The sequence below is a fragment of the Nuphar pumila genome, chromosome 8, assembly GCF_984573655.1.
Source record: "Nuphar pumila chromosome 8, dmNupPumi1.hap1.1, whole genome shotgun sequence".
Taxonomy (NCBI): Eukaryota; Viridiplantae; Streptophyta; class Magnoliopsida; order Nymphaeales; family Nymphaeaceae; genus Nuphar; species Nuphar pumila.
Genome location: NC_143256.1, coordinates 29,705,177 through 29,719,645, shown reverse-complemented (window position 1 = coordinate 29,719,645; position 14,469 = coordinate 29,705,177). Strand labels below are relative to the sequence as shown.

Here is a 14,469-nt window from a genome sequence, read left to right as displayed (position 1 = left end):
GTATCAATAATTTAGTCACTGTCTGTATATGACTGTCTGAATTGTCTGTAATAATTATATCATCAACATATATAAGTAGTAAGGTAATAACATCTTTATCATTAAAAATAAAAAGAGAATGATCAAAAGAGCATATGCGAAAGCCATAATTTTGAATTTTGAGAGAAAAACTCTCAATCCAAGAGCGAAAGGCTTGTTTTAATCCATAAAGTGCTCTTTTTAGTTAGCACACATAGGCCTTGGGATCTCCTTCAACCTATCCAGGGAGTTGTTCTATGTAAACTTCTTCCTTCAGGTCTCCATGTAAAAATGCATTTTTACATCTAATTGACTCAACTACCATCCATAATCAACTCCCAAAGATATAACAATCCAAATTGTTCCCATCTTAACCACAGGACTAAAGGTCTCATCATAATCTTGCCCATATTCTTGTGTAAAACCTCGGGTCACAAATCATGCCTTATATCTCTCAATACTTTCATCAGGCTTATATTTAATCTTATAAACCCACTTGCACCCTACAATGTTTTGCTCCTCGGGTCTAGGAACAATTTCTGAGGTTTGGCATTCATGTAGAGCCTCCATCTCTTCATTCATAGCTTATATCCATTTATGAGATTTAATGGCTTGATAAAACTTGAGAGGCTCATCTTGCTTATCAACTTGTGACATAAACAACTGAAAATCCATGAAAAAATTATCGTAGCTGACCCACCTTTGAATTGGATGACGTATCCTTTCTGCTCTTCTTAACGACGGTTGACTCATACTTTGCTTTGCATCTTCTGAGACAGGATTTCTTTCCCTTCATACATAAACTTGATCAGAGAATCTCTTAATTTCTTCAGGCCTTTCATTTTCTGATGTATGTGGAGACTCGGGAGTCTCTCCATTTGAACTGAATTCCTCACAAAATGACTGACAAGTCCCCCCTTTACTTGCAAAATTCTTCACTCATCCAAGGATCATAAACTTCACCATTTCGAGGTGAGTTTTGTTCTTGAGGCAATGGCGTGCTCTCAAAATCTTGTTCATCAAATATAATATTTATGGAAATCTTGATACGTTTGGTTACAGGGTCATAACATTTGTATCCTTTATAATCATCTACATATCCAAAAAACCTGCACTTCACGGCTTTATCCTGAAACTTATTTCTCAGACTTGTCAACATGGACATAACAAACACAACAAAAAATACATAAGTCATTATAATCAGGATGTTGCCCAAAAAGAGTAAAATAAGGAGACTTGTCTTCTAGAATTCTCATGGGCAGGCACTTAATCACATGAACTGCGATGTGAAAGGCTTTTGTCCAAAGATTAATAGGGACATTACTATCATGAAGCATGCTCATATCACTCTAAACAATATGGCGGTGTTTTCATTCAGCCACTCCATTTTGTTAAGGGGTATGTGGACAAGACATTCGTCTACTTGTCCCATTACTTCGAAGAAAATCAATGAAGTCATTTAAAAAATATTCACCGCCACCATCACATTGAAAATGTATAATATTAAAAGAGAAACGAGTTTTTACGAGTGCACAGAAGTCTTGAAATAATCGAAAAACTTCAAACTTATGTTTCATGAAATATATCTAGGTGAAGCGAGAATAACTATCTATAAATAAAACATAATATTGACTCCCAGATGAAGAATAAATAGGAGTTGGTCCCCATACATCAGAATATACAATTTCAAAAGCTCTTGAGGCTCTTTCATTAATAGGATTAAAAGAAAGTACATGACTCTTGCATAACTGACAACTTGAACACTTTTTAGCATCCAAAACAGGGTGCAGACTTGACTCTGGAGTCAAATTCTCTAAAACAAGTTTCTCAATAAAAACACGACTACAATTACCCAAACGATTGTGCCACAAATCTGGCTTATTACATTGAGAAAGACTGTAGACATCTGTATGACGAGACTCAAGACTCTGTGACACTGGTTTCAAGAAAGAAGACTTCAAGGCAGAAGATGAATGGGCAGTGAGATCCTCCTTGAAGACATACATGTTTCCTCATCGCTCACCCTTAGCAAACGTTTCCTTTGTTCGAAGATCCTTGACATGCACAGCAGAGGGAGTGAATTCAATAGAAGAATTTGTATCAACAAGTTTGGATACATAAACAATATTCTTTTTAATGTTAGGGGCAAGAACATTGGACAAATTAAGAGAAAAACTAGACAAAGGAATTTGTACATTTCCAATATGAGTGATGAGATGATGTGTGCCATCTTCTATGACTATGCTACTTTTTCCAAAATAAGAGGATAAGTTCGAGAGCTTACCAACATTACCTGTAACATGGGTGGCTGCTCCGGAATCCACATATCATTCTCCTTGCTCATTTTGTTTGATAGTCATTTAAGATAAAGCTGACAGCAAAAGCTGTTGCATATCTCCAATGGGCTTCTATCCCTAAGACTCCTTTTTGTTTACTGCTTTGCTATTCTTTCCCTTGTTTTGGGGATTAAACCAGCAGTCAGCTTTGACATGTCCTTTCATATTGCACAGAAAGCATGTAGGCACTCTTCTCTGATTTCCTGCATTAAAAAATCCTGGTGTGTTTAGAGTAGGAAGAATGCCACAACCTCCCTGTCCAAAACGACCATGCCCTCTACCACCTTGAAAACTGATACCCCCACGTCCAACACCTTGAGACATATCTATGGCCAATACACTATGTGCATCTATTTGTTCACCACCTTCAGTCATGTTCTTTATGCTCATCTCATACTAAAGAAGTTTGGCTTGAAGATCATCAAAACTGGTCAACACTGGTAGAACCGATAAGGATGTAAAGAGTACATGGTATTATGGGCCCAGTCCATTAAGGGTTTGTTGTATATTTTTCTTGTCTGAGACTGCACTTCCAACAATAGCAAGCTGATATGTAACAATCTTTACCTTGTTTAGATACTCCATGACTAACATTGAGCCTTTCTTAAGTGTCTGAAACTCCCTCTTCAAGAATAAGACTCTTGCCTCTGAAATATGAGAATATGTTTGTGCAAGCCTGTTCCATAGTTGTGCAGCCGTACAATCATCTGGAATTGATATCAACACTTCCTATGATAGCGTGGAAGTAATGTATGCAACCAAGGCTCGCTTCATCCATGTTGTAAATTCAGGATTCGAAATATATTTGATTGATGCAACTCCTTTATCATCCTTCGTTTCCTCTGAAATGAACTGTGGTGGGGCTAGAATCAATCCATCTAGATGCCCAAACAGATCTTGGCTCCTTATGAAATGAACAATTTGCCTCTTCCAAGTCAGAAAATTAGTATGATTAAGCTTTTCGGACAGAAACTGACTCAGAAAATTTGAAGAGAGTCCAACGTAGGTAGAAGAATCCATTGATTAATTAAGAGTGAACTAAGAGAAAACAAAAAGAAATGTAAGACTGATTCAGCCAAGTACTAATATGCAGCAACAAGTTTCTGATTCAGCCAAAATGCAGGAGTTACAATAGTGCAAAACTTTATGGAGACATGCCCTTTTATTTTATTTTATTTTATTTTGATATATTCCCTTCCTTTTCCCTTTTTTGTTATATAGGCTCTTCTCCAGTCAAAATCTGATCCCTGCGATCAGTCCTGCTAACACAATAAGCGCTGCCAATATATGTACTGACTGAATATTGATGAACAGGACAAATTTCAGATTCGGTTATTTTGGGTGTAAAGACGGTGAAGAAGAGTAATGAACAAAATAGACAGACTTTAGATAAGAAACCTGTCAGAATAATCCATCCAGGATGTCAAAATAGAATACTACAATGATAGAGAAATATCGACACATTGAATATTTCAAAACAGTTGACAGATCAGAAAAAACAAAATCTGATCTAATACCAGAACAAACGTGATTTTCAGTTTAAGATTTTTGAATAACAAGAAACACTGATTTGACGTCAAAATGTTTAGGGTTTCAGATTGAAGACTTGACGTCAAAAGAGGATTTGATGCTATTTTAAAAGAAGCACTCCAAAGGAGAACAGAATGCGAGGTAAGAAGAAAAGAAAGGTTTAGACTGAGAAAGTATAAGGGAGAGAGTTTCTAACTGGAAGATCAAATTTTAGATCTCTATGGGCATACCTTTTGGAAGAAATCCACAGCCTTGCTTTGATACCATGAAAATATTTTGAGTATCAGATATCTGGAAGCCGCCACAATCTTCTTTCAGTAGAAAATAGAGAGAAGGAGAAAGAGAGAGAGAGAGAGAGATGATCTGAAATCGGCAACCACACAAAGAGGTGTGCCCTAATCCTTTTTATATATAACCTGATACACATTGGGCTTAAAAGCCATTAAAATATAAGCAAATTACAAGCATGCCATTACACACATGCAAAACATAACAAGACACAATTACAATATCAGACACACATGGAGTTAAGAAGGTCGATACACTTGAAGTTATCAATGCCAAGATGAAAGCCACAAATGGAGTGCCTCTAAATGGCCCCACACCCTGCCACCAACTAAGTGGATTACTCACTTATCTCATCATCATATGACAAGATATAGCACATGTAATGCATATAGTCAGCTAGTTTCAAGTTTCAACAAGCACACACAAACTCACACACATAGAAACGTGCAGAAACACGCAAATACGCCTGCACAAACATGCACACATAACCCCCCTACACACACGCCACACATGCACACAACCCCCCTACACACATGCACACAGGCATCCGCATTCGCACTCAGGCACATGCACGCAAACACCATAATTTTCAGCTATATACTTATCCACATTATGTGTATACTTTTTCAGCTTATAACTTAGTTTGCTAGCAGCCTAATAAATGCCAGTACTGAATATTTTGCAGCATATACGGATATTGATACATCTTCACCAGTAGTCAAAACTATATTTTAAAGAGCAGATCCATATCAGATATTCCATTGCCTCATTGTTTTCTTCAATGTGTTTATCATCAATCCCGATTTCCAGTGATCAAATAGGTTTATACAATTTTCTCTAGTCAATGTCTATCAGAAAAGGTACAAATGTGCCTAGTGCTAAACAAAATCTGTTAACCTCAGGAATTTACTGAAACATATTTACCTCTTATCAAACAATGAAGAACCCAGCATTTTTATTGGAACCTATATAGTCTTGCCATTTAAAATCCACGAAAAAGTGCACAGTAAAATACTTTGTGATGCATGCTTTCACAAGAACCACACAAATGATTCATTTGTCGCACACTGCATGAAGCAGAGTTTGGTTACATGTTGAGTGTTCAAAATTTACCTGCAAGGAGTCTAATTGTTCCAACAACACCAAAGATAGCAGAAACTTTTATTGGATCTCCAGTAGACAAATCATCTGCATATAAACGGATAATTAGCATTAGAAATGTCATTTGTTGATAGTGAGCAACTTAATCAAGGGCATATATAGTATGTTCTCTACCCAAAACAATCAAAAAAGCCTTGCTATGAAATATGGAACTCCACACTGTCTGATAATATGATCAAATGTTAGGCCGCAGAATTAAAGGAAGGATAAGGCTATAAGTCAACAACAATAATATGTGAATAAGCAGTAAAAAAATTGTGCACTACTAATTGTCGCTTTATCTGGTATACTACCTGTGCATTGAAACACTCATAGGAAAGGAAGGGTTAAACATGCCAAAGAGATGAATCAGAAGTATATTGGTCATGCTCAGCAGTAACACCTGAGATTTTTCCATAATTTTCTGAGAAATAAAGATGAAATTTATGTCTCTAATTTGGTTTGAATTTCAATTTGGGTTTGAATTCTAATTTGGGTTTGAATTTCAATTTGGTTTGAATTTTAATTTGGATATGGACCCTGGATATGGAAATTTCATCCATAGGGTGAAACGCCCCTTTGGATATAGATCCTCTTGGAATGAGAGTCCAAGATATGGACTAAATCATGGTCCAAACAAGGTGGGACGTCCCCACCTACTCTCCTATTTATCCTAATTAACTTAGTCAATTTAATTAATTGTTTTCTTAATTATGGGACTTAATTAGCTAGGAATTGTTAAATTATGTAATCTAATCATGCAATGTAATATATATATTTTATATATATATATATAAGGTAATACATATACATATATTAATATATATGTATATATATCTACTTATTATATATATATAAAATATATATTTCTAACTGTTTAGCTGTAGGGGTAGTTTAATTTTTTTATAACATATTCTTTTTAGAATATGTTTTTGTAATTTCCTTTTATTCTTTTTCTTTTTTTTATTTTTGTTGCTTTTTGTAAAAGGAGGAAAGCACCTTGGAGGGGAACACCATCTAGTCGTTGGGCCCCTTCCAACGGTCACATTTGTGACCATTGGAAGGGGCTCCAACGGCTAGAGGTGGAGCCTCTCCAAGGACTCCACCTCCTCTATTTAAAGGGGCTCTCCCCTTGTGTATTCTTCAAGCTTTTGGGATTATAGCCCAAGCTCCTTTTCAATCTTATGACTCTTGGGTATGCTTTTGCGCATTTGTGAGTTTGTGTTGTGCTTTTTGTGCACAAGTGTTTCAAGTGTTCTTGTTGTGCGTATGTGTACGCATTTGTTTCCAAGAATATTGTAATATTGCTATTAGTATCTCGTTGAAGATACTTTTACAGGAATTTCTACATAGTTCCTTAATTTGTTGGAATCCTAGTTAGTTAAGTCTTTGGGGTTTCCTAATGTAAGTAGGAGACCTCATGAGGAGGCTATAAAGAGAAGCTCTCCTTCCTCCTCCCTATCACACGCCCCTCTCTCCTTATGTATCTCTCCCACACGTACCTCCCAAATACTCTCTCTCTCTCTTCTCTCTCTCTCACGCCCCTCTTGGAAGAGAACCTCCATTGACGTTGGTGGTGCAGCTATGGAGAAGGAGATGATCTTCCTAGGATCCATCGGGTAAGTGTTCTTCTCCACGGTTTTTTCGATGACCGACCATATTAGCTGATCTTGTTCACATTCTTGTGCATTTTTTTGTATTGGAGCTGATACAAAGCCAGTACCTTGGCCATGGACAGCGACCACATGTGTTGGGAAAGGGATCTCCGACCTCTTTCGTGTTCTGGAGGTGTTTCAGGAAAGCTACGTTAAGATTTGAGTTTCGTTTTCATGTGCGGTATTTTAACCGAACCAAAACCGCATTAAGGTACACGATTTTTACGTTTTACAGCATGTATAGGGTTTAGCATTGGTCAATCAAGCATTGAACCTTGTTTTTTATGGTTTATGTACAGAGGATTTATGTTGAATTAGGTTTTAAAAACCCAAAATCCTTTTTTTGAAAGGCGATGTTGAGAAAAACGTGTTCTTAAAAAAAGAGTGATTTTGGATGTTAGATTGATGTATGTGTTGTATTTATGTATTTTCAGCATGATTTCATGGTTGTATGCATAAATCTGATCTGTTTTTGTTTGTGAACAATACCCACAGAAAGGTCAGGAGGAAACTTAAACTAATTGCAAGTAACATGTTCATGCATTCAAAAGTAAGTAGCTATAAGAGAGATAAAAGCTACCTCATGCATTATGGATTGGTTTGTGCGTTACAAGTGAGTGTTGGCAAGCATATCTAAATTGTTTTATATGCCTTAACATTTTCTAAGGTTGATATTTGTTTGATTTATGCTTTACAGTTAGATTATGTAATAATTTTGTAAAAAGTTGTGGTTATCTATAAAACCCATAAAAAATGGACCTGGGTTGGATCCAGATCCAGACTCGGATCGACACTGACTCCCCCCCCCCCACCCCTCGTGCCTATTTAAGGCACACAGGGGAAGGGTTCTCTTAAAGAGAACCCTCCCCCGCACCGCACCTCTCACCCCGAACCCCCTCTCGAGCCCACTCTCTCTCGAGTTCCCTTTGCCATCGAAGCCCTCGCCGGAGACCCTCGCCAAACTCCCTGCGTCGGCAACCTCCCGACCTCCCTGCGACTTCCCTCTTCTCTCCCTGCAAAATGAATGACTGGAATTGCACCAAAATGCAACTGAAAACATAATTTTTTCACATCCAAATCATAAACATGTAAAACATAATCTATACTAAATAAACCACGATAAATCTGTCCACATGGTCTAAACTACTTAAAAATGCACAAGTGGATGGGATTTTGCTCATTGACATGGTATGTACATTGACATCAAAGAGTTAGATACATACATAGACATATATAGAAACCCTCTTCCATTTCAACAAAATAGAGAAAAATTGGGTTCTGGTCCACATGCCCATACATATATATACATATATGCCTTCATTCATTCCACAAATTGGAAGAAATAGGGTATGTGTGCATATGTTCTGGTCTTTGGGAATGTCGATCATAGAATACTATCTAGTAGCCCATTAATTTTGTAATATTTGCATTTTTTGTGGATCTGACCACGCAAATGCAATTGCCATGTTTCTTCTACTCAAGCAAATATCAAGGTGCTCAAATGAGGGGTGTGGAATTGGATGGCTTATTTATAACAGTTTTGGAGGCAAATGACATGTAATATTAAGCAAGTTGTTGAACACGTACTTGGAGAATCAAAAGGCAATGACATATGCATAGATAAACTTGGCAATGGAGTCGAATAGTTCAAATTCCAAGCAACGATAAGGCCTATTTAAAAAATGAGAAAAGACAAAGCATGATAGATTTAAACAAGTTTAAGGTTGACAAGAGAAGTTGTAAGGCCACATATCATGTATACAATAAAATAGTACAAAAAGAACACGTAAAAGATATGTACAAATTGGCAAAAATACGGCAAGAAAAACAAGAGATTTAAAACCAAGTGAGATGTATTAAAGATAAAGATGAAAATGATTTACTTAAAGATAATCAAATGAAGTATAAATAGAGAATGTTTTTTTTAATTGCTAGATGAAGAATGAAAATTTGAAGCAAAACAAGAAGGAGAACCTAACTAAGAAATGATTGATAGAGTTAGTGATGAAGAAGTAGAAATGGTGATGAAGAAGACGAAGAATATTAAAGAATTAGGTGTGGATGGCATGCCTATCAAATTTTCAATACCAATAGTTGAGATTGGAACAAAATGGTTGACAAAATTATTTAACAATGTTTTTCCTACAAGCCTTTTAAAAAATTGTTTTTCCTACAAGAAAAATGTCAGTCAAGTGAAGAAATATGTTGGTCACATATACAAGAATAATGATGATATTTAACGTTGCACTAACTATAAGAATATTAAACTTATAAATCATACTATGGAGCTTCCAACGAGAATAACAAAGTAACTAAGAAGAGAATCACATGTACCAAAACCAATTTAGTTTCAGGCCAAGGAGATCGACTACAGACTATTTTCTTGTTAAGAAAATTAATAAAAAGAATAGATATCATCATCATCAAGCCTTATCCTAACTACATAGGGTCGGCTTTACGAGTCCCATTTCTCCACTCCTGTCTATCTAGAGCTAAAACTTTAGTCACTTTATAATCTTTCATGTCACCTCTAACTGTCTCCTTCCAAGTCTTCGGTGGTTCATGTCACCTCTAACTGCCTCCTTCTAAGTCCAGAGAAGGTGAAATTTGTATGGGGCTATTGTTGTTTTAGAAAAGGTCATGACAATATTTCAAAGCAACTAATTTGATCAGTATTGAAAGAAGAATGGTATCTCATAATTTTATACTGAAATCATTCATGAGAGGTATGACAGAGTTGTAAAAATTGTTAGGACTATGCATAAAGAGACAAATATGTTTTGGACTAATCATACAATGTGAAATGCTATAGACTTATTTGCATTCGTGATGGACAAAGTGAACTCTTCTATCCAAGAAGAGGTCCCTTATCATATGTTGTTTGCAAAAGACATAGTCCTGGTTATCCAAGAAAAAGATGTACAGACGAAGTGAGAATTTTGGAGGAACACATTAGAGAAAATGGTTGAAGAACGAATACAACAAAAGTAGAATATATGTAAAGTAAATTCAGTAAGGAGGCCAGTGAAAGAAATGCCATAAATATACAAGATCTTGCAATTTAAAATGCTAAATGTTTGTATATCCAAGGATATATAATATAAAAGATAATGAATTTGAGAAAAATATCATGAGTGACTTGTTTTGGCTGGATAAAGTGGTAATAAATTAGTGGAGCTTATGTAATAAATAAGTGCCTATAATTAAACAGACGATTCTACAAGACTGTTACAGACTAATACTCTTATATGGTGTTGAATTTTGGGTAGCTGAAATGCTATAGAAAAGACATTAGATGTTGTTGATCACATGTTAATACCGTGCATGGAATGGATGAAAAAGTATAAATAGAAATGAAAGAAAATTTAGAGGATGTCGTTTAAGATGGTATGGGCATGTTGTATAGAGACTTATAACAAAACCAATAAGACAAGGTGACACAATCCATATGGAAGGAATTCAGAGAAGAGGGTGGCCATTAATGACCTGGATGGAACCAAAGATAACATAAGATTATAAGATGACCAAAGTTGCAGTTCTAGACCAAAAGGAATAGAGTAAAAGGTAAGAAAGACTTGTAAAACCAACCCCATGTACTTGGGATAAGGCTTGATGTGACGATGATGTATTATATATTGAGATTTTGATGTGTACTGGCTTCTAGAAGAACCTAAAAATAAACAGCTCATAATGCACCAAGATTTGGCAAAGAAGGAAAAAACATGTTACACACCAAAACAGTTAGATCCAAAGCACGTTTTTTACTAAGCAAACCATTGCAACTTTGACTTTCTGTTAGATAGAACTGTTTTTTTTATAGTAGCAAATATAGTATGATGCAAACATACAACATCTATATATACATGTATATATGTGTGTTTTGAGGGGGGGGCGGGTGGGCGGGGAGGCACCCACTTTTAGAAATCCTTTTCAAAGGTGTTTTCTGGAAAATCTAACCGTACAGATGTGATATCTATGATCAAAAACCTAAAAACCTGCTCTTATAGCAATTTTTATTTGTATATAGGATTTTATAATCTAGAGATCTTTAAATTGTTCAAAAGGTTAAATTTTAGCACATTATAAAATCTTATATACACAGAAAAAAATTGTTATAAGAGCCGGTTCTTAAGTTTTTTATCACGGAGATCACATCTGTGAGGTTAGATTTGCCAAAAACACATTGAAAAAATGATTTTTTAAAGTGGTAATAGCCCCGTTGATTTTCTAATGTTTGCTGAATGCTTTGTGGATCTAACCATACAGATGTGATCTGTTTACGATGTAACAGGGGATTAGATTAGGAAGTTTTCATGGTTAGACGAGTCTCAACCTACAGGTGTGATAACAGCATCCTGGGTAACAATCCTTAACATCTGAACATAAGAAGGCCATGGGACCACCTTTTCTTAGAGAAATCGGATGAGCGCCAGCTTATTGGCAAATATCGTAAATGTGTAGCCCAAATGTAGAAGATGAAAAGCCGTTTTCGGTCGATAATTCCAAGTTGAACCATCGTAAATACATGTACAATGATGCGAGAAATATCACAAGGCAAACCAACCGAGCCATCGTAGTTACATATGCAATGATGAAAGGAGTAGCACGAGACAGCCCATAAAAACCACAGATTCCATCTTCAAAAGTTTTGGAGGAAGACGCATAATCGGATTCGTTACAGATGCCTTAAATAAACTCTATAAAAATGGTAAAAAAAACAACAGAGCAGGAAGAAGAATTACAGTAAAAATAAACCAACCGAGCCATCGTAGTTACATATGCAATGATGAAAGGAGTAGCACAAGACAGCCCATAAAAACCACAGATTCCATCTTCAAAAGTTTTGGAGGAAGACGCATAATCGGATTCGTTACAGATGCCATAAATAAACTCTATAAAAATGGTAAAAAAAAAACAGAGCAGGAAGAAGAATTACAGTAAAAAGAAACCGAAATCTTTTTTTTTTTTACAGAGAAAGCTGGGGTTAGGCAGACCCCTACCAGTTATACAACCATACCATTTGGGGTTCGAACTTGCAACGTCCCAACACAAGGTGACGTGCACTAACTGCTCCTGCCAGACAAGCGGAGCCCCCGTTGGTAGAAACCGAATTCTTTTGTTCGTAGAAAAGGAAGTTCGATTTATGAATGAGGAGGAGAAGGGAAGATATGGATACCGAGGGCGAGGGGGCGAAGAATTCCGTCGGAACGGTCGATCCAGAAAGGCTGATGGGATTGAGAATCTGTTGGCTTTATGACGAACTTGTCTGGGAATTCCAGCAATTGCATCTCCGTACACAGCTTGAAACGCTCCCCAGAAGAGGAGGGGGACGAGGGGTCTCGTTGAAAGTCTTCCATTTGTCCTTCTTCTTCTTCGTCTTCTTCTTCTTCTTCTTCTTCTTCTTCTTCGCAGGCAAAATCAACGGATCGATTGTCGCAAAGGCCGCAGGAAAAGGACATCGGGCGTTCTTCAGCCGCACAAAATATCCTCCGTTTACCAACCGATCTCCCCCCTTGCTTTCACGTGAATAGCGATGACGATTTTTTCACTTTTTTATTTATTATTTTAAGTAAAAATGTTGAGGTGTCATGCGACATAAGCGTCATCAGATCTGGTTTGGATTCCGGTGAGTCCGAACCCGGATCTGACATTGAAGTGTGAGTATCGGGTTAGGATCCGAGTGTAATGATTCCAACTAATCATCCAAAAATAGTTGAATTTTTTTTTAAACAATTGTAAAAAATATTTATCACAGATTTAATATAACCAAACCACAAAGTATTTTATGTATTAAAAACTTAAAGTAATAAATATAAACTTTATTAATTAAATCAATGTCAAAAAGCTACAAACATAAAATCGACTCTATCATAATTATGCTCTTTGGTCAGAACCCAAACACCAGTCACAAGTCTCACATCCTGCAGCTAATCAGTCCAAGACATCACTGAACATATGTGCTTGTAAAATAATTTAAAAAAAAAAAATGGGTAAGAGCCAAAGTCCTCGTATGAATTCCTTTAAAAATTCAATAGTAAAAGAAATAGCATAAATTAACTTTTGCATAAATTTTTAGAGAAAAACACTAGCAATAATTTATCACAATTAATTTATCATTCAAGCATTCAACTAAATATCATGCAAAATCAAATATGCAAATATGCATGGACTAATGTTAAACACTAAAATATACATGAATAACTTATTAAGTTATTTATGAGAGTTGCTTTTGCATGCATGTCCATATTAAATGCACACAAGTTTAATTTTCATTTTAACTTAAACTTACGAATACTCAAAATGAGCACAATTCTCGGGGTTCAAATTAGGTTATGAGTTATAGCTTAGCACACAATTTTTATTTTATTTATTGGGTTACACACTTGTTACTCGACCGGTATCAAGAATTAATACCTTTAATCGAAATATTAAACATCAAGATCTAATGTCAGGACATCAGGAAAATCAACATCCACTGACGTCACTTTCTTAGTATATCAATAACTAAAGTCGAATCAACGACAATACCCTCAGGCAAATTAGTTGAAAGCTCCCTAAAACTGTGACCAATAAATAAATCATGCATCATATTATAGGGCACAATTGCATACAAAGTTTTAGTATCTTCACGATCCTCCATTACTGCCATCTAAGATTCACATTGTGTGGAAGGGACATCAAAGAATAGATTAATTACATTATTTTTTATCTTTTTTACCATTTTTAAATCAATTTCAAGTTCTTTATACAATAACTATTTTGCAAATCAACATGCAACAACAATTTTGAGCCCTGACCCTCATAATTTAACAATGTAATTAAATTTAAAATATCAATAATTAAAAAAAAAATAATGCATAAATAATTCAATAACATTGGAGCAACACATGCTCCTGGCCTATATAAGCCCATAGTAGTTGACACATAACCACTAACATATCTCAAAAGTGATTTATGCGAATTGCAAAAATTTTAGTGAACATAAATCACACACAATTTTATAATTTATGTTCACAATGTACATTCAAAACACAAAAAGAATACACATTTAGCCAAGCTCATATACATACAAATAGAAAGCTTGCAGACCACATCGTTCATGATCAAATTTATGCATATGGTCAACCAAACATGCATATGATCACAGTCATGCAAACATCTAAATAAAAAATCAGATTCATGCGTATGATATGCATAATTGCAAATTGATCGGTTCAGGATCAGATTTATGCACCAAGTCAGAAAAATACATTTTTCAATCAGATTTAGGTACATGATCATCTTCATGTACGTAAATTGGCTATATAGAAATTTTTAAGTGCCAATGAGATTCGTGTACAGGGTCATATTCATGTACTAAAATCGGTTATACAACAAATTTAATGTGCTCGTCATATTCATGTACATGATCAAATTCATGTATGTAGATTGGCGAGTTGAAAAGTAACCAATTGTTGGTCGAATTTATCTACATGATCAGATTCATGAATATGTATTGACCA

The 14,469-nt window shown here is 35.6% G+C and overlaps 1 protein-coding gene across 2 annotated transcripts in view; it reads right to left on the bottom strand.

Annotated features, from left to right (window-relative positions):
• The window catches only part of SAC8 (SAC domain-containing protein 8), a 170,894-nt gene extending 158,418 nt beyond the window's left edge, over positions 1 to 12,476 (bottom strand). For both annotated transcript variants that reach the window (XM_090016125.1, XM_090016126.1), the window contains exons 1-2: positions 12,144 to 12,476; positions 5,286 to 5,360 (exon numbers count right to left, since the gene is read on the bottom strand). In XM_090016125.1, coding sequence (XP_089872251.1) covers positions 5,286 to 5,360; positions 12,144 to 12,426 — 358 coding nt within the window. In that variant the 5' untranslated portion in view covers positions 12,427 to 12,476. The remainder of the gene's footprint in view (positions 1 to 5,285; positions 5,361 to 12,143) is intronic.
• Between the last annotated feature and the right edge of the window lie 1,993 nt (positions 12,477 to 14,469).